The following is a 27,356-nucleotide window of genomic DNA, read 5'->3' on the forward strand; positions in this document are numbered from 1 at the left end:
CAAACACCAGAATGACAAGACACACTTCGGTTCTACGGAAATGGATAATCTAAAGATTACAATATAAGCAATGTTTGATTTCAGTTATCATAAACGGCTCTAATAATGAAAAATATGCTGTAGTGTTTAGAACCTGTACCTTTAACATATACTTCCTCAATGAATATTACGGCCTAGTTTCACAAGTTCTGAAAATAATTACGGTTCTAAAAACTTGCAATTCCCGGGAATTACTGTGGTAGTTTGTACCGGTACCGGACACATTACCTAATGTGGTAGGATCGATTGTCGGAGAGTATAAAAACGAGAACAATACTAGCCTTAGTCACTTCGACAACTGCCGCGTTGAAGCTTTTATCACAGAGGAAAAAACGAATTAAGAAAGACAGAAAGGACAGACATAAAGACAAATATTTTAAAATTCGGTTTGTTTTATCAATTTAAAGCAATGTCTTGCCAAACGCCCTGCTGTTGTACCGAAAGTTTTGAAGATGTTACGAAGATTGTCGCCCCAAAGTCGCTTGATGAACTCTTGAAACAACTTGAAAAGATTTTCTCCAAAGATCGAGTGAACGTTGAATATGTGACGGCGCTGATGAAGGCGTACAAAAGTAACCCAGAGGATTGGAAGAAATATGCCATGATGGATCAGCACAAGTAAGTCATACTTATATTGACTTCTTAAAACAAATTATTATTATTTTTTGTTGTTCATTTTGTGCGTTAATTGGGGAGGGTGTTTTTTTTAATTAATTTTTTTATGCTAGCATTAAAATATCAACTGTCACGACGGAGTTGACCAACTCGACAGTTGCGCTGTAATTACCTCAACTCCCATCTTATGACGGTTGCCCTCAGATTAACAACTAATCAATCGGTCGCAGAAGGTGTCTACGACGATATTTGCTCATACTAGCAACTGGACAGTCGTAGAAGTCTAGAGATCGGTCTGTTGTCCAACTTCGTCGAGACAGTTGGTAGTCTGATCCTAACATTAAGAAAATATTTCTGTTGTTATCTCTTGGATCGATCCCCGTCGGTGGGGCCATTTGGCTATTTCCCATTCCGGATAGTGCACAACGACTCTTATATCAAAGACCGTGATATGTGCTCTCCTGTCTGTGGGATGGTGCATATAAAAGATACCTTGCTACGAATTAAAGTTTTTCTCTTACAGACTATATGCAAAATTACCAAATGTTTGACATCCAATAGCCGATGATTATTATTATTATTATTATTTTGTTTTAATTATTTAACCATTTTTGTTTACATAACCATACATACATATAATAAACATTTACATACATACGTACATACATTCAACAACAATATATAGTAACATCAAGTGAACAAAAAGTTGTCGATTTGGTTAAAAATAAACTGGGTTTAGACATAAAGAATACGACTGACATTGCGCACAGTTCAGTGATGGGAAAGACAGGAATTATTGTTAAATTCCATTCTCGAAAACCGAAATTAGAAGTAATGCAAAATAGAAAGAAACTTAAAGGTACAGGAATTTCATTTGCGGAGGATCTGACAGCAGTGAACTATCAATGTCTCTGGAAAACGAAACAAAGTCCACGTGTTCAAACTGCTTGGTAGGCTGGAGGGAACATCTACGCGAAACTGTAGAATGAGAGAGTTATAAAAGTTGACTATAACACAGACTTAAAGGCTTCACCAGGACACGTCACACGCATTTCAAAGGCAGTTCATTCGGCACATAGACTTCTGCTAGACTCTACTGACGTTACATCCAACATAGCTAATACTTAAAATATGGTTTTATTGACTGAACTTTATTACAAATAGACCTGTATATATAGGGTACATACTTTTATCATAATTCCGTTTAAAACATAACATACATGCAGCATTAATATAATCCTACAGTGGTATTACTCATAGGGCACTGATAGTATTGCCACTGTCTTTTTCTTCTTATTTTTTTTTAAATATATACTATTTATTTATTTTAATTTTATTTTATTTCATTTATTTATTTTTTTATTTATTTATTTATTATTATTATTTTTTTTTTAGGGGGGGGGGCTTGGTCGTTTTTAAGGGTTTATTATTTTTTATCATTATTTTAAAAACATTTATATACTTATTTATTATTATTATTATTATTATTATTATTATTATTTCTTCTTCTCTTAAATATTCAGCCCGATTCAAATCATAAAATTATACGGCGAGGGTAAACCTATTTTACATCTATTTAGATAACCTGCTAAGACAATATCATCATAGTTTGAACATCACGCACAATCAGTAAAACACATTACCATTAGCAGTGTTTACTTTGTTATACTATATTTTGCATACACACAAAAAATTCATTTATATTTGATTTATTGATATTTATTTACTTATTTATGTATTATAATTTTTCGATACGTTGTTAAATATTTTGATCTTTCTTTTATTATTCATTCATTCATTCATTCAATCATTCGTTTATTTTGTTATTTTATTTAACCCAAATTCTAGTTATTTATCTAAGTGCACATTTAGATTTGGATTTTTTTCTGTTTCCTTTAATACTGTATGATTTACTTATTACTGGTAATAGTGCTGTGGTAGTTGAGGTAGAAATAGTACGGGTGTTACAATGTGTTTATTTATATATTATTATTATTATTATTATTTATTATTATTATTATTATTATTATTATTATTATTATTATTATTATTATTATTGATAGTGATGGTAGTAGTGAAAGTAGAGGTATTATTTACTATTCAGTATATCTTACTGGTAGCAGAAGTACTTCTGATTGCGGTAGCGATGGTGACTTAGGACGTAGTATAACAGCGGTATATAATACTAATTACAAATTGAAAACAATTATTATTATAACAGTTATTATTAATTTGAATAATATTGCTTATATTGTCGGTGTTTACTATTGGTACTAGTACTGTTGTCATCGTCATTTTCATTGGTATCATCGTCATCATCATCAGTGTCATTGGTCCTTCTGTCGACACTATTGTATATAGTATGATTACTATTATCATATCTCTGTAAAAATAATGTCGCACATAAATATATATCAGTATAGATGTTCACGAAAGCAGTCAATACCACGCTTCAAAACCAGCAGCTGGTGGAGTGGAACGTTTATAGTGTTCACTCCAGCTTATGGTACTCACCTCGTCAAACTGTGGCTTGCTTATATGGGTTCGCAATTTATAGCACTTACTTTTTTTGAAGGTCTCAGTATAAGTTTTCTTTAAACAAAAATGTTAATTTCTTAGTAGTTTAAAGTGCCCTTGAACACACATCTAAAACAGCTCACATCAAACTGAGTATACCGAGTTTATTAATCTATAAAGAGCTCTTTTTCTAAACTAATCATTTATATTTAAAACCAGCCCACTGTCAACAAAGTCCGCCTTGAATAGAGACACCCTAGATTTCGTTTCTCAAACGTTTGTCTGTACTTTTTCTATATAATGTACTATACATTTTGTATATTCTCTCTTTCAAGCACACATTTCCAAACTGGCCTAATAGGTATCGGTAGTTATATTACAACATACATGTATATAAAGAATAAAATACCATATTTAAGACTGTACACATGGCTAGTTTACAAATAATGACAGTTAATTGCCAGGGATTGGGAAATCCTGAAAAAAGGAGGGATGTACTTAATTACTTAAAACAAAAGAAATATTGTATATACTGTTTACAAGATACTCATTTTACAAAAGAATTAGAACCATATATACAAACTCAGTGGGGATTCAAATGCATATTTAACTCTTATAAAAGTAACTCTAGGGGTGTAGCTATTTTATTTAATAATAATTTTGAGTACAAATTACATAATATAAAAATTGATACTTTGGGTAATTACTTATTATTAGATTTAACCATAGAGGGGGAAAGAATTACCCTTGCCAACATTTATAGTCCTAATAAGAACAATGCGCACTTTTATGAAAATATTTTAAAAATAATTGAAGAAATTGGAAACGAAAAATATATTTTATGTGGTGATTTTAATTTTGTACTTATAAATGTTTAGATACAAATAATTATACACATATCAATAACCCTAAAGCTAGACAAACTACTAGAAAACTTAGAAAAATATAGTTTTAAAGATCCATTCCGAGAACTGTATCCCCAGTTTAAAAAAATATACTTGGGTGAAAAAAAATCAAGTAAAACAAGCTCGACTGGACTTTTTTCTTCTTTCAGACAATCTAATGCAATTTGTTCAAAAAGTTAAAATAGACAGCTCATATAGATCTGACCACTCCGGGGTCGCTTTACATTTAAAGCTACAGCACTTAATACTTGGTAAGGGACTATGGAAGTTTAACAATTCCCTACTTAAAGATAAAACATATGTACAAACCATTCAGGAAACCATTTCAAATATTAAATGTCAATACGCAATCCCTCTATATGATCTAGAAAATATCAACAATATCTTAAATGAAGAAATTCAGTTTACAATTAATGATCAACTGTTTTTTGAAGTTTTACTAATGGAGATAAGAGGGAGAACCATTTCATACTCAGCATTCAAAAAGAGAAAGTTAAAGAGAAAACATTAATAGAAGAAATACAAGTATTAGAAGAAGATGAATGTACAGTTAATTCCAATTTGTTAGAAGAAAAAAGAAACGAGTTAATAGAAATTAGACGAAATAAATTATAAGGGCATTTTATTAGATCTAGGGCAAAGTGGGTCGAAGAAAGAGAAAAGCCGACAAAATATTTTTGTAATATGGAATCATAATAAACTAATTTCTAGATTGGAACTTGAAAATGGTAGTGTAATAACAGACCAAAAGCAAATTCTAGAAGAAACGAAAGTATTTTATCAAAAACTCTTCTCCAAAACAAATCAAAGAAATAACGAAAACATCCAGTATATCTACAACATTGAAGCTAATAAGTTAACAGATACAGCACAGGAACTAGAAGGAGAAATAACATATTCAGAAGCATTAACGTTCCTTAAAACTATGAAAAACGATAAAAGCCCAGGGTCTGATGGATTTTCTGCGGTGTTTTAACAAATGTTTTGGAAGGATCTCGGGCATTTTATTGTTAGATCCATTAATTACAGCTATACTATAAACGAAATGTCCAACACACAAAAATTAGGAATTATTACATGCATACCAAAACCTAATAAACCTAAACACTTTTTAAAAAACTGGCGACCAATTACATTATTAAATTGTATATACAAAATTGCCTCTGGCTGCATTGCTAACAGAATTAAAAAAGTGCTACCGGTAGATAAAATAATTTCAAAAGATCAAACTGGGTTCATTAAAGGTCGATTTTTAGCTGAAAATGTAAGACTAATATATGATATAATGCAATATACAGAAGTTAATAAAATTCCTGGCTTATTGTTCCTGGTAGATTTTGAAAAGGCTTTTGACTCTGTCTTTTGGTCGTTCGTTGAACAAGCACTTGAGTTTTTCAATTTTAAAATGTCAATTAAATCATGGATTAAAACATTTTGTAATAACTCAGAATCAAGAATGTTACTAAATGGATTTCTGTCAGAAAGTTTTAAACTAGAAAGAGGTTGTAGACAAGGCGATCCACTTTCCCCCTATATTTTCATAATTTAATAAGAAATTCAAAGGCTATAAAAGGTATAACTGTAAACGGGCAAGAATATTTAATATCGCAGTACGCTGATGACACCTCCCTCATTTTAGATGGAACCCACAAATCCCTGAATTGCACTTTACAAATATTAGACCTGTATGCCAACGTATCTGGATTAAACATAAACTACTCGAAATCAAAAATCATCTGGATAGGCAGTAAAAAATATTCAAAAGATGTTTTTCACGTCCAAAATGGAAGTTAGAATGGGGTGCAGAAACCTTTTCCTTACTAGAAGTATATTTTTCAGTTAATATTGAAGAAATAATTCAAACTAACTTTGAACCGAAGTTAATGGAGATGAAAAAAAATGTTAAAACAGTGGTCCACTAGAAAATTAACTCCACTGGGTCGTGTCATTGTTATCAAAACCTTAATAATTTAAAAAATAACACATTTATTAATTGCATTACCAAATGTACCAGATCAAATAACAAAACAAATAACTAAAATGTTTTTTAATTTTATTTGGCAAAACAAACCAGAAAAAGTCAAAAGAGAAGTACTAATGCAAGATTATGTAAATGGAGGCATCAAAATGGTAAACATTAGAAATTTTACAACTGCATTAAACGCTACTTGGTAAGAAGATTTCTAATATCAAACTCGAAATGGACACATCTTTTCCAAGCTGTAACAGGTTTAACGACTGCAAATATGATTAAGTATGGAGATTATTATATTCAGTTAAAAATAACAAAAATTAAAAATAATTTTAGGAAAGATGTGTTACAAAGCTGGCTTACCATTCAACAGAAAGAAACGCCTGATAATAATGAAGACTTATTGAGCCTAAACATTTGGTACAATAGCAGCAAAAAAAAAAAAAAAAAAACCCACCTAAACTTGGCAAACCTTTTATTTATATGAAGTATTTGCAAAATATCAAGAACAATCCAATTTTTTTTAGAATATGCTTCTTTAATCAGAGCCATTAAATTATATATTTGTAAAACAACAAAATCAAACAACCAAAGTTTTAACAGTTGGATAAAAACATGGCTTTATTTGGTATCATAACAAAAAAGCATTGTTTTATTAATTGGTTGATTATTAATATTACTAGTAAGTATTATATATATAGAACGAAATTACAAAAGATCAGATTAAATAAAAATGCAATGCTAAGATTCATTATTAATAAAATACAGATTGAAAAATATATATTTTATAAAAATTGCCTGTATAAAGACTTTGATGATCAGTGGGAACCTTGGCAGCAGTTCCTCAAACAAATTATTAATAACAAAATATAAGAATATGCTAATAAGCATACTTTTATGCAAAATATCGCCAGTTCGGAAAACGTATCTCGACTTCCTATAATTTCTTTTCTTTTTAAGATCTGATTGATCTTATTTACCTTTCAAGAAAGTTCTGTTTTTCTTTCTTTTTCTCACTCTTTATTTCTATTTCTAGTACTCTTCTTCCTAGTCTCCAGAACATTTCCCCTTCAGTTATGTAAGGCTTATGCATTGTTAATATCCCGTTTTACAGTATCATGTTAAGCCTATCTGTTTCATCTTAATATTGAATACTATGCATGTGTGCATACGGCTCGCGCCCTTTGTGTTCCCTTTTATCTATCTTCGGCTTCATCCCTTTTACTCCACACGTCCGTGTCTGTCTGTCTCTCTCTCCCCCCCCCCCCCCCCCACTCTCTCTCTCTCCCATACACACACACGCACATGCATATGTATACACATATTGTTTAATAAGTGCTTTATATACAAGTGTATAGCTTTAATTATGTATCGTTTATGTATATACAATAATACCATGTACAGCAATGATTCAAGGCTCCAACCTTGACCTTGCTTATGTTTCTGGGGACAATAAAAAGGAAAGAAAAAAAATAAAGATACAATTGTTACTACAAGAGCAATGTTATATGAAAGTGAATATGGGAAAAAAATAAAGTAAAAAATAATAAATAAAATAACATTAAAATAAATAAATAATAATAATTAAATTTATTCCTTAAATAAATTGTGACTCACTGACCAAAATGTAACAAATTTATCATATTCACACTTGGAAAAGGCTACACATTTTGTAATATTATAATATAGATCTAATTCTTTTTTAATCCATTCCATATTTGGAATACATGTATAACTTTTCAAGTGACTCTTAAATATAATCTGCTTAGTTAATAATATAATTAAATTAATTGGATCATTGTTACTTGTTCTAAAACCCAAAATTACTTTTTGTTCTGTAAAATTCATTGATATACCTGGTTTTTTCAAGGATCCATTCTGTCAACCCTTTCCAAATGGGATTAATTTTACTACAGTTGAAAAATAAATGAATTAATGTTGATATTTAATCTTTACAAAAAGAACAAAGTGCAGACTCAATATATCCTATGGTATGTAAAGAACGGTTATCTGGTAATATTCTGTGGATAATTTTGTACTGAAACCATTTTATTTCTGTGTTGTCCGTGCAGCGAAATGGCATTGCATTTATAAGTTTCCAATCGTATTCTTAATAATGACAGTTTAGCTCAATTTCCCATTTTAAATTGTATGTATTTTTTTGAAATTTTGATCCAAGCAATATATTACAATTTTTACTGTCTTTGCAGTTTATGTCGAGTTTAGAATTATTGAAAGGAAGAATGTATTTTTTTTTTTTTTTTTTGAATTGATTTATTTTATGTGCCTTGCAATACCGCTTGACTGCACTTAAAATACTATAGTAATGTATACAATTAATTTTAACATTGTATATTGTAATAAATTGTTCATATGTATAAAATTTACCATTGTGATCTATTAAGTCATTTATATACCTAACCCCTGCTTCATACCAGTCTCTATAAAAATACTGAGTTATTATCCGATGAATATATTTTGCAATATTACCATGTATTTATTTAATCAATGTGCTCTAGTTAAATTATCCTGAACTTTTGTTGAAATTCTTAAGATTCCAATTGTTTTTTTACTTACCTGTGATATATATATATATATATATATATATATATATATGTATGTGTGTGTGTGTGTGTGTGTGTGTGTGTGTGTGTGTGTGTGTGTGTGTGTGTGTGTGTGCGCGCGCGCGCGTGCTTTTTTGTGTCTTTTTGAAGATTTTAAATAAATTTTGTTGTTTTGATAGTCCGCAGTTGTTTACTTTCCAAATCTGTCCTTTTGTTTTGCTTTGATAGTTCAGTTCAGTGTTGGTTTATTTACTACAGGCCCATACACTGTTTTCATTGTCTGACCTTAGAGTTTATTTTTTGTCGTTTTGAAGATTTTGTTATATTTAAAAAAAACATTATTTAATGCTTCATTGTGTCTTCCAAAAATATGACTTTCATTGATGTCTACAATATTTTCATTAGTAATTTTAGAATTTTACTGTGATGTTGATCATTATCATATAGGGCCTAACTTAGCAAAACACCCGATTTGTTGTTGTTTGTTTCTGTTTGTTTTGGGTGGGTTATTTTTGTTTGTTTATTTTGTTTTTGTTTTGTTTTGAGGGTTTTTGTACTAGGGTGTCGTCAAACATTTATTGATTAATTTTTTTTCAGATACACTCGAAATCTAGTTTCCAATGGTAACGGCAAGTTTAACCTACTTGTTCTGTGCTGGAACATGAGCCAGGGGAGTTCCATCCACGCGCATGCGAACTCGCACTGTTTCATGAAGATTCTAGATGGCGAGGTCTTGGAGGAGAGATTTGATTGGCCGACCGATTCCGACAGTGAGGCTTCGATGTCCAAAACAATGGAACGCAAGCACACCAAAGATACGTGTGCTTATATTCACGGTAAATATTTTTTATTTTAGTATAACATGGCGATGAAGAAACGTTAAAGTTTGTTTTTGTTTAACGACACCACTAGAACACATTGATTAATTAATCATCGGCTGCTGGATGTCAAACATTTGGTAATTCTGACACGTAGTCTAGTCTTCAGAGAAAACCCTCTACATGTTTCCATCTTTTATGTGCACTTTCCCACAACCTGGACATCACATACCACGGTCTTTAGTATACCAGTCGTGGGGAACTAGATGGGATGGGGGGGGGGGGGGGGGGGGCAATCAGAGAATGGGTCCACTGAGGTGATTCAATCCTAGTATGCAATCACATCGGGCGAGCGCTCTACCCAATGAGATAGATCCGCCTCCAACATGGCGACAAAACACGCATAGGTGATCGATTTAAGAACACCTGATTGGCTGTTCCAAGGTGATGACATGAAAGACAAAGCTACGCCATCAAATGAAATTAACATTTTTCTTGGACATTTGAAATAACTTATCGCCCAAATGCATAGTAAATAAGTTATAGTTGACAAAATCGTTTAAATTTCGTTTAAACTCAGTTTTGTTTTTCAAATATGTAACGTCGCGTCCTGTATATACTTTATTTTACAACTGGTTGTCTAACTTATACGTAACAGAGCAGTCAGTTTCAGGTAACCAGTTTCGATTGTGTTATTTCATTGAATGTCATTGGCTGTGGTGTAGTCATCACTTTGGAATGAATGTCTGTTTTTAAATCGATATCACATGTCAAATATGAGTTACGCAATTTAGTTTTTTCATTTTCAATAACCCTTTATAAATATATCATTATATGAACTGTGACAATATATCATTATATGAACAGTGACAAATGATAGTGTAAAATATTTTTAATGTCTAGTTTTTTGGGGGGGGGGGGGGGGCGAGAACGAAAAATGGGTTACACAAAACTAAACTTGCGCGAACGACACGCGATCGAAACGATCGTTCGCGCAATTTTCAGAGGCCTCCTGTGTGTTATCAGAAATAACGAATACTGTCCTCACCAGTGCAATAATGGAATGTACAAAAAACGTACATGAGTCAGAGAGAGAGGCAGTAACCCCCCCCCCCCCCCCCGCCCCGCACACACACACATGCATGCACGCACGAACACACACACACTACTGACCATTGTCAGATCTCGTGGCTACACACGTATCAAGTTTTAAATTATTTTCATTACGAGGGAGAAATATTCATCTGATGTGATTTGTCTTCACAGATAAGATTGGACTCCACCGGGTTTCGAACCCGAGCCATGCTGAGCCGGCCATCACCCTTCATCTGTACTCTCCGCCATTTTCTGAGGTCAAGTGTTTCGACGAGCAAACCAGTCACGTGACTATGGGTCAAATGGCGCTGTGGAGCATAAACGGAGTGAAGTCGGAATGTGGGTATATTACTCATTATTAGATTCAGGTAGAGGTGTAATACGTCATTATTAGATTCAGGTAGACGTATAATACTTCATTATTAGATTCAGGTAGAGGTATAACACGTCATTATTAGATTCAGGTAGAGGTATAATACTTCATTATTAGATTCAAGTAGACGTATAATACGTCATTATTAGATTCAGGTACACGTATAATACGTCATTATTAGATTCAGGTAGACGTATAATACTTCATTATTAGATTCAGGTAGACGTATAATACTTCATTATTAGATTCAGGTTGAGGTGTAACACGTCATTATTAGATTCTGATAGAGGTATAATACGTCATTATTATATTCAGGTAGAGGTATAATACGTCATTATTATATTCAGGTTGAGGTATAATACGTCATTATTAGATTCACGTAGAGGTATAATACGTCATTATTAGATTCACGTAGAGGTATAATACGTCATTATTAAATTCAGGTAGAGGTGTAACACGTCAGTATTAGGGCCAGGTAGAGATATAATACGTCATTATTAGATTCAGGTAGACGTATAATACTTCATTATTAGATTCAGGTTGAGGTGTAACACGTCATTATTAGATTCTGATAGAGGTATAATACGTCATTATTATAGTCAGGTAGACGTATAATACGTCATTATTATATTCAGGTAGAGGTATAATACGTCATTATTAGATTCACGTAGAGGTATAATACGTCATTATTAGATTCACGTAGAGGTATAATACGTCATTATTAAATTCAGGTAGAGGTGTAACACGTCAGTATTAGGGCCAGGTAGAGGTATAATACGTCATTATTATATTCAGGTAGAGGTGGTATATTCGTAAGCAGTAGATATAATACATCAACACCGCTCTTGGTGGTGTATCGGTTAAGCCATCAGACTTAAGGCTGGTAGGTACTGGGTTCGCATCCTGTTGTCGGCTCTAGAGCTTCCACTCAGACTGAGTTTTAATGACTCAATGGGTAGGTGTAACTCACTACACAGACCTCTGTCTCTCACTGACCAGTAACAACTAATCACTAACCCACTGTTCTGGGTAGTTAAGCCATCGGACTTAAGGCTGGTAGGTACTGGGTTCGCACCCCGGGACCAGGTCCCATCCAGAGCGAGTTTAACTAGTGTGTGTCTATTCAGCATGTTTATCGAACGAACCAGAATATTAATATCAAATACTAGTATAATGTAAATTAAAATACTGTTAATAACTATATATTATATCCAAAGATTGTAGAAATAGTAAGTGTTGATTTAAATAATGATGTCTTGCAAAAAATGATGTATAGCTATAATTTATTACTGAAACAAACTCTTCTACTTTCAGAAAACAACAACGTGAATTTTGCAGCATCGTGGCCTGTGGTCGAGTGTTGTGTTAATTCAGGATATGTTTTAGACGTTCATAGTCATAACAAAACAAAAACATTTGTGATTATATTATGATATAAAACTGGAACTATCTTTAATATTTATATCGCATTGGTATAATTATCTGTTGACTACATAACCACGTATTGAACAGCTAAATACGCTTCTAATGATTGTATTCCGAAACACAGCGCGGTACCGGCTCCCACCCAGAGCGAGTTTTAACGACTCAATGGGTAGACGTAAGACCACTATACTGACGTCTCTTTCAATAACCGCTAACAATTAATCACTAACCCACTGTCCTGGACAGACAGCGTAGATAGCTGAGATGTTGCCCAAGTCAGCGTGTTTGAACCGTAATTGGATATAAGCAAGAATATATATATATATATTTATATATATACACACACACATGTATATAACCCCAAACAAACAAAGGATAGCAGGGAGTGTGTTTATTTTGTTTGGGGGGGGGGGGGGGGGGGGGGGATAAATGGATGTCTTGTTAGGTCTGAAAACTCAGGACATATCCTTTAAGCTATGTAAATGTATGTAGTTATTCGCGTCTAAGACAAGAGGTTTTTGTAAATTCGACCCTTATTGTTTGACAAATATACAGACTAACTAAACTCAGATCAACTGGTCTGTTGAACTGGTCTGTAATTAATTGTAAACCAGTGATCCGATATCATGGATGACCCCCCCCCCCCTCCCCCCCTGCTGAAGCAAATGGTCCGCTTTCAGAACTAAAACATACAGGTTTATACATACGGAGTTTCATGTGGTGCACAAACAAAATAGAAAAGGTCCACTTGGTTCATATTCGACCCCCCTTCCCCCCCCCCCCCCCCCGGTCCAGCTCACGCTACGCCCCTGGATATCAATAAGACTGGACAAATGTCATGATTTATAATTACAGGTGATATTAAGCAATTTTTGGTTTACTCTATTTCTCTGCTTTTATAAAGAAACACGAATATACATATAAACATATATATAATTTTAAACCTCTGAAGACCGGACCTTCTGCAATCCGGAATTCCTTCAAAACCGGACGTTTTACAGAGTCCCTTTTTGAAAACCAGGACAGAACTTTAAAACCTTACTAAACCGGACCCCTCTTACAATCAGACATTTTTCTTGGTCCCAAGGGTGTCCGGTTTAGAATTGTTTCACTGTAAATGTATATTATAAAATTAATTTGGTAAATAGACTGTCAAAATTGGCCTAAAACCGTCACACGACATTAATAATTTTAAGACACTCAAGCGCTAATGTGCTTTGAACTGAATAGTTTTAAAATAAATGATAGAAATTTTAATTAATATTCGTGTTTCTTTTGGTGCTCACTTATATATACACTCTTTTGATTGTTCATGTAAATTTAGTTTGCATTTTCTGCTATTGACAATATTGCACAATTTGCACATATCATATGTTAATGTTGTTGGTTATTATGTTATTGTTAATTTATTGTCTTAAAGTCAATGCTAATAAATCACTTAAGTTCTGTAAAGTAAGTGCTTGTTTTCTTTTATTAGTTGTCAACAAATGTGTTGACGTGTGTGTGTCTGCGTGTAGGTATTTTATTAGTTATCAATAAATGTAGTTGACGTGCATGTGTGTGTATATGTGTGTGTACGTGTGTACGTGTGTGTGTGTATATGTGTGTGCGTGCGTGTGTGTGTGTATATGTGTGTGTGTGTGTATATGTGTGTACGTGTGTGTGTATATGTATGTGCGTGTGCGTGTGTACGTGTGTGTGTATATATATGTGTGTGTGTGTGTGTACGTGTGTGTGTGTGTGTATGTGTGTGTGTGCGTGTGTGTGTGTATGTGCGTGTGTGCGTGTGTGTGTGTGTGTGTGTGTGGTTCTTGGAACTAAATATGAACAGAGAACGTACACACTAGAACACATTGAATTATTAATAATCGGCTATTGGATGTCAAACATTTGATAAGTTTGACACATAGGCTCAAAGAGGAAACCAGCTACAGTTTTCCATTAGTAGCAAGGGATTATGTGCACCATCCCACAGACAGGTTGGCATATTATACCACAGCCTTTGATATACCAGTCAGGGGTCCACAGACAGGTTGACATATTATACCACAGCCTTTAATATACCAGTCAGGGGTCCACAGACAGGTTGACATATTATACCACAGCCTTTGATATACCAGTCAGGGGTCCACAGACAGGTTGACATATTATACCACAGCCTTTGATACACCAGTCAGGGGTCCACAGACAGGTTGACATATTATACCACAGCCTTTGATACACCAGTCAGGGGTCCACCGACAGGTTGACATATTATACCACAGCCTTTGATACACCAGTCAGGGGTCCACCGACAGGTTGACATATTATACCACAGCCTTTGATACACCAGTCAGGGGTCCACCGACAGGTTGGCATATTATACCACAGCCTTTGATACACCAGTCAGGGGTCGACCGACAGGTTGGCATATTATACCACAGCCTTTGATACACCAGTCAGGGGTCCACCGACAGGTTGACATATTATACCACAGCCTTTGATACACCAGTCAGGGGTCCACCGACAGGTTGGCATATTATACCACAGCCTTTGATACACCAGTCAGGGGTCCACCGACAGGTTGGCATATTATACCACAGCCTTTGATATACCAGTCAGGGGTCCACCGACAGGTTGGCATATTATACCACAGCCTTTGATATACCAGTCAGGGGTCCACCGACAGGTTGGCATATTATACCACAGCCTTTGATATACCAGTCAGGGGTCCACCGACAGGTTGGCATATTATACCACAGCCTTTGATATACCAGTCAGGGGTCCACCGACAGGTTGACATATTATACCACAGCCTTTGATATACCAGTCAGGGGTCCACCGACAGGTTGACATATTATACCACAGCCTTTGATACACCAGTCAGGGGTCCACCGACAGGTTGGCATATTATACCACAGCCTTTGATACACCAGTCAGGGGTCCACCGACAGGTTGGCATATTATACCACAGCCTTTGATACACCAGTCAGGGGTCCACCGACAGGTTTGGCATATTATACCATATTATACCACAGCCTTTGATACACCAGTCAGGGGTCCACCGACAGGTTGACATATTATACCACAGCCTTTGATACACCAGTCAGGGGTCCACCGACAGGTTGACATATTATACCACAGCCTTTGATACACCAGTCAGGGGTCCACCGACAGGTTGGCATATTATACCACAGCCTTTGATACACCAGTCAGGGGTCCACCGACGGAGATCGACCACAGACCGATGGCGCACGAAGCGAGCGCTTTACCACTAGGCTACAACCCGACCCTGGTAACATGAAAAAACCCGCCCATAGTGGAAATGTTAAAAATTGAGTTTTTGATGGAATACAAAAAAGTACATTCTACAGAGCAAAATGCTGTTTTAATTAGTGAAATTCTTCTCCTAGAGTTTTGATGGGATAGTTCTGAAACTTGGCACTATGATTTTCTGTGGCAGTCTTCACTGATAGAGATATATTTTTGTGATTTAAAAAAGTGAAAGAAATTTAAGCATTTTAGATACTTGTAAATTTGACATTGAAAATTTAAAAGTCTATCTTCTACCATTTTGATCGGATAGCTCTAAAACAGTATAAGTAGCAAAAATTGTTAATAGAAATTTAACATTGATAATTTAAAAGTCTATTTTCTGCTAAAGTTTTAATTAAATAATTCCGATTCTCTGTGGCAGTCTTCATCAATATATATATATATATATATATATATATATATATATATATATATATATATATATATATATATATATATATATATAGATAGAGAGAGAGAGAGAGAGAGAGAGAGAGAGAGAGAGAGAGAGAGAGAGAGAGAGAGAGAGAGAGAGAGAGAGAGAGAGAGAGAGAGAGAGAGAGAGAGAGAGAGAGAGAGAGAGAGAGAGAGAGAGAGAGATTGAGATTTTGGAATTCTTGAATTCTAAAATGAAATTTTAACAATTAGAGAAATTTAACATTGAATATTTTCAAAGTCTATTTTCTTCTAGTTTTTAAACTAAAAAAATATTTAAATAGAAATTTTACCTCCGCTATATCATTCGTAATTGGATCTTTCCTAATACCCATTTGTCTGGTGTGTCTGTCCAGCGTCTGTCCTTCAAATTTGGCTTTGAAGTCTAGCTATCTTCTTATAGAGTTTCGATTGTATTTTTCTAAAACTTGGTACAATGGTCAAAATTTTAAATATTGAAATTAAATTGAAATTTAACATGACAAAATTGAAAATTAAATTTCCATCAAACTATCAAAAACACCGATTTTATTTCAGTGTACCACGATTCTTGGGTGCAATCCTCACAAATTAATAGAGAAATTCTTTGGAATTTAAATTTAAAAAAAAACAAAAAAAATGAATAAAAAGTTAACATGACAAAATTGAAGAATTACATAGCTGAGGTCTCTTGTTTTTTATTTATCCCTAAACTATATCAGAAGCATCGATTTTATTTCCCATGCGCGTGCTGTAAGTGTAACCTCGCCGTGGTGCAGGGGTGTAACATTCTCTTTGAGAATGGCCAATACAGCACAATTTGAAATTTTTAGTAAAAGTCAGTATCTATCTGTGATATTTGTATTTTTGTACAGTTCTTTACACTGTTTTTATTTAAATCTTGAATTTTTGTATTGATGTTAGTCATCACCTTATTTGTTTGCATTACCATAGTTTGACAGCCAATAGCCGATGTAGTTTTCGTGCTGGGGTGCCGTTAAACATTCATTCATTCATTCATTCATTCCGATTTTATTTGAGTGTTTTGAAAATAATACATGTCTACCTTCATAATAGTGATATAAAAAAAATCAGTAAGAAAATAATAGAGCATGAGCGGATTCGTTATTTAGTCTAAGTGTACAGTAAATGGTTGTACTTAAGTGTCGGACATATTGTATAACCGTTCCCCATAAACTAGGTTTCGACACAGGCCCAGGCTGGGAGCGAAAACAAATTTAATGTTGATATGTAACCATTTCGGTTGATTAAAATAGAGTTATGTACCCTGACAGGAAGTTGATGGAAAATCTGCCTTCTTGACACGGAGTGAAACATCTTTTTAGCATTTTAATGTTTATTTTTGCTAGTGACTCTTATCTTTTCCATGTGTCGGTATGATTAAAGCAATTTTAGTATTCAACAATCATGGCAAGCCAAGGATGTCCCGATTTTACCAATATTACGTGAGTGTTTTTTCTCCATTGGGTGGGTGTGTCTATTAGTATTAACAGATTACGGTCGACGACAGTCACTTTTCGTAGCCCGAGTACTCTGACTGTAAGAGAGCTAGACGGACATTTGGACAAATATACGCTCTCATTACAGTCAGAGACCAACCTATGTATTTTTTTGGCAATTCCTGACAACCAAAAAGTTGGCAAAGATTCCCGCTCTAATACCACACCAATCCTATGTTTGACGTCAAATACCTTTACATCGATCATTTTCGAGTTAACTGATAAAAAAAATCCACATATTAATCGCTAATACACATACTACAGAAAGAAATCCGACAGCACCCACATTCAGCTACGCTTCGTAACACTCCGTCGCCATAATTACAAAGCTGTGCAATCTATTTTGAGACGTAGATCACGTGATCACCCACTGGGCGATTCCGCCTTGTGCAGCAGTTACAGGGGCAGTTTTGGGTTCGTCCACAATAAATATAGCATATCTTACCGTAATTTCACTTCAAATCCATATTTCGTAAAAGGTATAATTTTTTAATCACAAGATTTTCTTCAAACACATTCAGATGCATTAGTAATGTTCAAACAAAAAAATTTCAATAGCAAGTTTGCACTGGAATTTTTCCAGCATTCTTAAAACGGAAACGTCATGTACCATCAACGTCCCAAACTGCGTTCACCTAACGACAAAAACACGAATACGATATTTACGGAAATACTATTCTACATTTTTCAGCTACAGTATGTGAAACAAAATAAATTGCAATCAAGTAACGTAAAAAATCAACAATGTGGACGTAAAACAAATCCATTCTAATAAATAAAAGTGAAACACCCTCCGTTAAACAGGAAAGAGTGCGACGTTTCTAACTGTGTTCAGGCGCATGCGTTTGCAAAAAGTATCGTACAGTTGCCGGACACTTAATTTATTAATTGTTTTGAAGGAAAAATTCAATTTTCAAGTGTTCTGGTCCGGTCTACGTTTTATCAACACACATCGCTCGCACTTGATGTCAATACTGATAGGCATTACGTTCATACCTGTGAATAGTTTGTAAAATATCATTTTTTTTAATGAATTGATTCTGAATTAACACAATTTATATACTCAAAATTATTTACAACTGTTATGAATGGATTATGAATACTATTCACTACAATAGAGGCACAAAAATGTAGCATACCTTTTGCAGATCGAATATAATAATTGAAAACAAATTCTAACAACAGGGGTCTTAAAAATCGTAAAAATTAAATTCTTTGGCCTTGTTGATCTGGCACGTGTGAGTCATGTGACACGCACCAAATGATAATTAATCTTTCTCCATTTTAAGTTAATTTCTACGAGTCATGTGGACCCGATATCGATAATTTTAAGGAATAAACAAAAACGACTTCGTAAATTAATGGTTTTAGGGGTTTGTAAAGTTTTGTATTTAGATACTTACTTTTCTCAACTTTATTGTTTATAAAAATGTTCCTGAACTGTGAAGAAAAACCTCATAAATGAACGACATGCCAATGACAGCAAATCGGATGTTGATTGCGCGAACCGTGCACGAGAAAACAAAGTAAACGGAATTTGAAGCATAGCGCAGTTAAGGACGTTGACGATACCCAGTGTATGGTTATTGTAAGGCGAATCAAAGTGATGTCATTGGAATACTGACGTCATTCAAATTCAAAATTAGCTATATTATTACAATGCTTTGCCACATTAAAATAAAAACTGGTCCACTAACCTTGACCCCTGTCAAATTTCTATAACAAGGTTACAAGCGGACAACGTTGTTTACAGGTTGGTATTTTGTTATTTTTCATAATTCTGGACAAAATATTTTAAGTTTCAAAAGATGAAAGAAATAAAAAGTACCTTTTGTCAAATATATCATATCAAAAAATTACCGTTGGATATGTTTTATTTACTGTGTACGAAGCCAAAACAAGGGTGCGAAAAGTGACTGTCGTCGACCTAAGGTCAAATTTTCAGAATTTAGTTTTTGCATAATCTATTATGTCCATGGAAATGATTATCTACATTTAATGCTCGAATAAAAAATACATACATGTAAGTTCTGTAAAAATAAATTAAATTTGACCGAGCGTCAGGTACACAACAATGTATGCAAACAAGACAGTCGTTCTTGTAGTTTTCAGAGGCACAGTAATTTGTTTCAAAGACTTAAAAAATTATCTTTTGAAATGTTGCAGAATTCCGCAATTTGTTTTTAAAAATAGTACACTTGCTCATGAATGTGTTGAATTTCCACACAGTCAGAGGCCTAGCTTGTGATTTTCAGGTGGTACGCAGACTTTTTCAGTGATGGAATAAAGTGCATTCACATACACACTTACATGCATTTACATCATATATTTTACTACTAATAAAAAAAATTGTAATCTCAGGTGATACGCAGACTTTTTCAGCGATGGAATAAAACATATACACACATTTACATCATATGTTTTAATAAAAAAACACACAAATATTTGCAATCTCAGGTCGTACACAGCTGCGTACCTGCATACATGGAAGCTAGGCCCCTGACAGTATTCACCATATCCACTGTTTGTCACATGAGAGTGTCCTTGATTGTTTCAGCCTGAAGACATACAGCAACAAATAGTGAGAGAGACATTCCACCTTGTCTCGAAGAGAGATGAAAATGTCTGCAACTTCCTCGAGGGTGGAACGTAAGTATCATACCTTAGACTTAAGTTTTGTATTTTCCATAGTTTGACACCCACTAGCCTATGTATTGTTTTGTGCTGGGATGTCGTTAAACATTCATTCATTCATGTTGCATACATTTATTTGTTAGTCACATGTTCCAACTGATATTGGAAAGGCTAGTGACTTCATATGAGGACCGGCCTCGGTGGCGTCATGGTTAGGCCATCAGTCTACAGGCTGGTAGGTACTGGGTTCGGAGCCCAGTCGAGGCATGGGATTTTTAATCCAGATACCGACTCCAAACCCTGAGTGAGTGCTCTGCAGGCTCAATGGGTAGGTGTAAACCACTTGCACCGACCAGTGATTCATAACTGGTTCAACAAAGGCCATGGTTTGTGCTGTCTTGCCTGTGGGAAGCACAAATAAAAGATCCCTTGCTGCTAATCGGAAAGAGTAGCCCATGTAGTGGCGACAGCGGGTTTCCTCTCAAAATCTGTGTGGTCCTTAACCATATGTCTGATGCCATATAACCGTAAATAAAATGTGTTGAGTGCATCGTTAAATAAAACATTTCTTTCTTTCTTTCATATGAGGACTGATAACTTTTCTAGGCTACTAATTCTCAAGCCAATGGAAATATTTCTTAATTTGTATACACATGTACAAACATGTAAATCAGAAGAGGGCCAAGTAAGTTCACAAACTTGCGCCCAATCCTTTTGTTGTTTATGCAATAAAATATGTTTTCAATTAAAAAAAAGGGGGCGGACGTAACCCAGTTGATGCGCAGTTGGTCTGGGATTGATATCAATACCCGTCGGTGGGCCCATTGGGGTATTTCTCATTCTAGCCAGTGCACCACGACTGGTATATCAATGGCCGTGGTATGTACTACCCTGTCTGTGGGATGGTGCATATAAAAGAACCCTGGCTGCTAATTGAAAAGAGTAGCCCATGAAAAAAATATATATAAAAAGTAAACATTGCTATTTCACTGACATGCAAATTTGACATGTAGTTTGCTTAATTGTCTCAAAGAGAGAATCTATACTGAGTGATTGTTTGTTTATTACATGTTTCCCTTTATTACAGGCTGATAGGAGGTGCTGATTATAAACTTATTTACCGTCACTACGCCACACTGTATTTCGTATTCTGTGTCGACTCGTCGGAAAGTGAGCTCGGAATTCTGGACTTGATCCAGGTAAGACTATGTGAAGATATTGTTTTATTGGCTTTCAAGAATAAAGGACCATTTCAGGCCTCTGAGAATTGAAACTTAGCATAAGCAATTTACGGGTTACGCAGAAACTAATTCAGGTAACCCATTTCGTTTCTAAGTAACCCTTCATGAACATGTGTGAACGAAAAAATGGGTTATGCAAACTATACTTATGCGAGTGACGTGCGAACGAAAGTATCACTATGATGACTATGCCAGAATTAGCAAATGTTTGACATCCAGTAGCCAGTGATTAATAAATCAATGTGCTCTAATGGTGTTGTTAAACAGAAACAAATTTTAGTCTTCAGACAGTTGGTTATTTCCTAATCTTTCACCAACCTTTGCTATAAGTACAGACATCAGTTTTGTTAACAAGGCACAAACTTAATGACGGCACAGACGGCAATTGCCATAAGTAGAGATCATCACCGACGGCACGAAAGTGCTGTCGGTAAAGCTCCTCAACAATGACAAAATGTATACACCTAGTGTATATTATTTGCCAGTATTCAACATTTGCACATTTAAAATATGTCTACATAAAGCAAAACAACCTTTCAGTCATGTTTATTTTCTGCAAATGTCACTTTTAAAAAATTTGCCATAGACAGTCTCAAAGTTGTTGTCGGTGGGCCGTTTTACCCATGGCAATTCTATACAAAATTACCGTGGGTGACATATTCTTATGTTCAAGGACTGTGTTAATCACCTTGTTTTCTCCACCAATTTTATCTCCATATTATAAGTGTATAACACACAGCGCTTGGGGAACAACTGCTCCCCACCCACAGGGCTGGAGCAAATCATCAAATTCAGGAAAAAACAATAGAGATATTCGGGCAAAATGAGCTTGCCTGAAACCTTTAAAATATGTATTTCCATCATTCTACCGGCCTCAGTGGCGTAGTGGTTAGGCCATCGGTCTACAGGCTGGTAGGTACTGGGTTCGGATCCCAGTCGAGGCATGGGATTTTTAATCCAGATACCGACTCCAAACCCTGAGTGAGTGCTCCGCAAGGCTCATTGGGTAGGTGTAAACCACTTGCACCGACCAGTGATCCATAACTGGTTCAACAAAGGCCATGGTTTGTGCTATCCTGCCTGTGGGAAGCGCAAATAAAAGATCCCTTGCTGCCTGTCGTAAAAGAGTAGCCTATGTGGCGACAGCAGGTTTCCTCTAAAAACATCTGTGTGGTCCTTAACCATATGTCTGACGCCATATAACCGTAAATAAAATGTGTTGAGTGCGTCATTAAATAAAACACTTCTTTCTTTCCATCATTCTACCCACAGTATTAGTTGTAATCCATGTAAAAATGCGTAGCAATTTGTTTACAACCCTAAATAAATATTGTTATCCAGATTCGAGCATTTTCTTTTGATTCAGACACAAATTAGCCTGCCCCCTAAAGAAATGGGAGCCTGTATACCTACATGTATGATCATTCTTCGTGCATTCTACTAGTTTGTGCACAGATCGTTGGTTTATTTTACTGTTTTATTTATTTTAATGTGTTTTGTTTATTTTAATGTGTTTTGTTTGTTTATTTTAATGTGTTTTGTTTATTTTAATGTGTTTTGTTTTGTTTCAGGTCTTTGTGGAGACACTGGATAAATGTTTTGAAAATGTTTGTGAACTGGATCTCATTTTCCATGTCGACAAGGTAAATTAAGACTGTTTTATTAAAACAAATTAATTATAATATTGACATATTATCTGATCTGGTTACATTTTTGGGTGGATAGTATTAATTTCAAACCCTGATGTATATTTTTTTTATGTTTTAGGTTCATTATATTCTGAACTGGTCATGCAATGGATGGACAGTATTAATTTCAAACCCTGATTTATAATTGGTTTGTTTACTACATTCTGAACCAGTCATGGGTGGGAAGGACAGTATTAACTTCCAACCCTGATGTATAATTGTTTTGTTTACTACATTCTGAACCAGTCATGGGTGGGAAGGACAGTATTAATTTCCAACCCTGATGTATAATTGTTTTGTTTACTACATTCTGAACCAGTCATGGGTGGGAAGGACAGTATTAATTTCCAACCCTGATGTATAATTGTTTTGTTTACTACATTCTGAACCAGTCATGGGTGGGAAGAACAGTATTAATTTCCAACCCTGATGTATAAATTGTTTTGTTTACTATATTCTGAACCGGTCATGGGTGGGGTGGATATTATTAATTTCCAACCCTGATGTATAATTTTGTTTTGTTTTAGGTTCACTACATTCTTGCGGAGCTGGTTATGGGTGGGATGGTTTTGGAAACCAATATGACGGAAATTCTCACACGAATAGAGGAACAAAACAAGCTGGAGAAACAAGAGGTGGGTTTTTTATCGGGTGGGGGGGGGGGGGGGGGTCAATTCTCATTCAGAGCTTGCCCTGAGTTTGCTGTTACTGTAAGAAGAAAGGAAGAAAGTGTTTTATTTAACCACGCACTCAACACATTCAAATTCAAAATTAGCTATATTATTTACAATGCTTTGCCACATTAAGATAAAAACAAGTGTACTTTTTTTTTACCCCTGTCAAAATAGTTCTGAGTTAGACATTGATCAGGACCATTTACATGTTTGTGTGTTATTATCTTTCTTTTTCTTTTAAAAGATGAAGGAAGGAAATGTTTTATTTAACGACGCACTCAGCACATTTTATTTACGCTTACATGGTGTCAGACATATAGTTAAGGACCACACAGATATTGAAAGAGGAAACCCGCTGTCGCCACTTCATGGGCTACTCTTTTCGATTAGCAGCAAGGGATCTTTTATATGCACCATCCCACAGACAGGGTAGTACATACCATGGCCTTTGATATACCAGTCATACAATAACTGACATCATGCATTTCAAATATTTTCATGTACTTACCATTTGTGACACCCAATAGCAGATGTGTATTTTTGTGCTGGGGTGTCGTTAAACATTCATTCATTCATTCATACATTTTACAGGGTTGTGGGGCACTGGGGAGTTCCTTCTCACTCTAAAAATATCCAGAAAACTAACTTATTAATTATGTTGCTATATTTGTTCAATGTCGGGGCGGGTCGTAGCCCAGTGGTAAAGCGCTCGCCTGATGCGCGGTACGTTTGGGATCGATCCCCGTCAGCGGGACCCATTGGGCTATTTCTCGTTCCAGCCAGTGCACCATGACTGGTATATCAAAGGACAGGGTATGTGCTATCCTGTCTGTGGGATGGTCCATATAAAATATCCCTTGCTACTAATGGAAAAAATGTGGTGGGTTTCCTCTTGAAGACTGTCGAAATTACCAAATGTTTGACATCCAATAGCTGATGATTAATAAATCAATGTGCTCTAGTTGTGTCATTAAACAAAAGAAACTTTAAAAATATTGTTCAGTGTATGTTAAATGCAAAATGTGTTAAGATGTCATTTTATCCTTTTTGTGTTTCTTCTCTACTCTTTATTTACTGGTTTCTTTTCTACTGTTTTCAGGCTGGCATCGCTGCTGCCCCAGCTAGAGCCGTGTCTGCGATGAAGGAAATGAACATTCCCCAGAAAATAAAAGACATTAAATTGCCTGACCTTCCGTCGATAGGCAACCTCAAGTTCTAGTGCAGTATCTCGATGTTTATCACCCAGGCGACTTGCAGATACTCTGTTTATCGGGTACTTTGTGTATCAAGATACTTTGTTCATTGTATTCTGTGATGCAACAGGATATTTATAGATAAATGTATGTGTACTAGTGGCAGAGTTGGCCGGTATATCATATATATATATATATATCGTTCGGTATCAATATTGTAACACAGATACTCCATTTATCACATACTTTGTGTATCAAGATACTTTGTTCATTGTATTCTGTGATGTAACAGGATATTTACAGATAAATGTATAGTAGGTTGTCTCTCTCATACCGTTGACACACCAAATACGGTTCTGTTCAATGCATTTTGATGTGTACTGATCCGTATTGGGAATCGCCATTGACACACCGCCGCTCAATGCAGATCAAAATGGATCAATCCGTTTTGGACCGAGACACACTAGGAATTGAGGTCATACAATAAATGAAGAAGAAAGGAAGGAAATGGTTTATTTAAGGATGCACTCAACACATTTTATTTACGGTTATATGGCGTCAGACATATGTTTATTGACCACACAGATATTGAGGAAGGAAACCCACTGTTGCAATTTCATGGGCTACTGTTTCCGATTAGCAGCAAGGGATTCTTTTATATGCACCATCCCACAGACAGGGTAATACAGACCATGGCCTTTGATATATCAGTCATACAATAATTGACGTCATACATTTTACAGGGTTGTGGGACACTGGGAAGTTCCTTCTGGCTCTAAAAACAACGAGTGACAAGACACTATACAAATTTAGCGTGTTGATAACAGTACCATCATTAAGAACAACACTAGCCTTCATCGTCGTGTACAAGCATGTTTTCTAAAAAAAAATATTCGCTTGATGTGTTGCTTCCTTGTGGAATTATCATGAAAAAAAGAAGAAGTCCTATCTGGATCAAAACACATTAATCTGTTTTGAAGTTTGGTGTATCAACAGTATAAAGACTACAACAAAATTATCAAAATGTTTGATATCAATTAGCCGATGATCTAGTGGTGTCGTTAAACAAAACAAACTTTTATCCAGGCATTCTGCAATACCGTACTGGGCTTGAACACAATGGCAGCATTAAAATTAAGATTTAAAACTTTCACAAATTGGTTTGTCGAGCTGTCAGTTCTTTCCTTTCGTAATTAAGGATACATATTCAACATGGGATGTTACGGAAGGATACCAGGGGCCCATTTCACTAAACATTGTAAGTTTACGTCTGCTACTAGCAGTTATACCGGCCGTGCGTTTGCACGTGTTTAGCATCAAATTCTCGCAGAGAAGTACATCATTACGGAAGCTGGAGCATTTTAAAGACAAAAGAAAACGAAATATATGTTCTTCAAACTATATTTGTTGTACTATAATAGTAATAAAAAGTGTGGTTTAGTCGTAGGTTTGCGTTTACGTGCAAAACTAGGCTTACGATGTTTTGTGAAATTGGGCCCTGGACATTTTCATTGCCATTCACAATGTCCGATTTTCTACCAGTGTATCAAATGCGGTGGTATGTGCTATCTTGTCTGTGGGAAAGTGCATATAAAAGATCCCTAGCTTCTAGTGGCAAAATGTAGCTACATGTCAGAAATTACCATATGTTTGACATCCAATAGCCGATGATTAATAAATCAATGTGCTCTAGTTGTATCGTTAAACAAAATAAGCTATAACTTTTATCCTGTTCATGCATATCCGTGTGTTTAGTGAAGGTGGCCATATTTTCCCCCCTCAAATAGATAAAAGTTAAAAAAAAACAAAACATACGGCTTAACATAATGTTTAAAAACTGTACAAAGATATTCATTGGTATTAAACAAAGTCTACATGTCATGAGACTTATCACTGTCACTGTTAAAGGTACACTTCCTCAGAAGTAGACAAACTACAATAATTTAAAACAGACGGCTTAACAAAGATTTGAATATGTAAAAACTGTACAAATGCATGAATCATTGGTATTAAATAGTCTACATGTCATAAGTCCTTGTCATTGTTAATTGTAAACTGACTGCCAGTGTGTTCTGTATTGTGATTGGTTAATTACATTCTTTTTCCGTGATCAAATAGACAATAACACCCGGAAAGCTAACGACGTCATTAGAAATAGAAAGAGGCGAAGTTGACGATTCAAGGATCTACAGTTCGATTGTAGCCAGATATTTTTTTCAAGAAATACCAAATATACAATTAGTTCCGTAGAAAAAACGATTCAATTTACAATGGACATAACCATATGGAGTTTTTAGATTTGCGGGTGTTATTGTCTATTTGATGCCCGCAAATGTTTCATTTTTTACCTCGGGCTAACGCCTTCGGTCAAAAAT

The 27,356-nt window shown here is 35.1% G+C and overlaps 2 protein-coding genes across 2 annotated transcripts; both read left to right on the plus strand.

The window, feature by feature from the left end:
• Positions 1-337: 337 nt before the first annotated feature.
• LOC121373708 (cysteine dioxygenase type 1-like) lies at positions 338-13,775 on the plus strand. Its single transcript, XM_041500445.1, has 4 exons — positions 338-657; positions 9,210-9,448; positions 10,697-10,864; positions 12,213-13,775. Coding segments are annotated over exons 1-4 (618 nt in total). The 5' UTR covers positions 338-448; the 3' UTR covers positions 12,215-13,775.
• A 3,552-nt stretch (positions 13,776-17,327) lies between these two features.
• On the plus strand, positions 17,328-27,009 carry LOC121373709 (AP-3 complex subunit sigma-1-like). The gene is made up of 6 exons (XM_041500447.1): positions 17,328-17,497; positions 20,109-20,200; positions 21,273-21,384; positions 22,998-23,069; positions 23,642-23,749; positions 24,888-27,009. Exons 1-6 carry the CDS (start codon positions 17,429-17,431, stop codon positions 25,005-25,007), a joined length of 573 nt encoding a protein of 190 aa, XP_041356381.1. The 5' UTR covers positions 17,328-17,428; the 3' UTR covers positions 25,008-27,009.
• The last annotated feature ends 347 nt before the right edge of the window (positions 27,010-27,356 follow it).

Source organism: Gigantopelta aegis, chromosome 5, assembly GCF_016097555.1.
Source record: "Gigantopelta aegis isolate Gae_Host chromosome 5, Gae_host_genome, whole genome shotgun sequence".
NCBI classification, from domain to species: domain Eukaryota; kingdom Metazoa; phylum Mollusca; class Gastropoda; order Neomphalida; family Peltospiridae; genus Gigantopelta; species Gigantopelta aegis.

What these genes read in the sequence shown, in the direction of transcription:
- LOC121373708 (XM_041500445.1), top strand. Translation starts at nt 449, where the DNA reads ATGTCTTGCCAAACGCCCTGCTGTTGTACCGAAAGTTTTGAAGATGTT. An exon ending in GCCATGATGGATCAGCACAA is followed by an intron (nt 658 to 9,209) that starts GTAAGTCATACT and finishes ATTTTTTTTCAG; the next exon opens with ATACACTCGAAATCTAGTTT. An exon ending in TACGTGTGCTTATATTCACG is followed by an intron (nt 9,449 to 10,696) that starts GTAAATATTTTT and finishes TTGTCTTCACAG; the next exon opens with ATAAGATTGGACTCCACCGG.
- LOC121373709 (XM_041500447.1), top strand. Translation starts at nt 17,429, where the DNA reads ATGATTAAAGCAATTTTAGTATTCAACAATCATGGCAAGCCAAGGATG. An exon ending in CCCGATTTTACCAATATTAC is followed by an intron (nt 17,498 to 20,108) that starts GTGAGTGTTTTT and finishes TGATTGTTTCAG; the next exon opens with CCTGAAGACATACAGCAACA. An exon ending in GAATTCTGGACTTGATCCAG is followed by an intron (nt 21,385 to 22,997) that starts GTAAGACTATGT and finishes GTTTTGTTTCAG; the next exon opens with GTCTTTGTGGAGACACTGGA.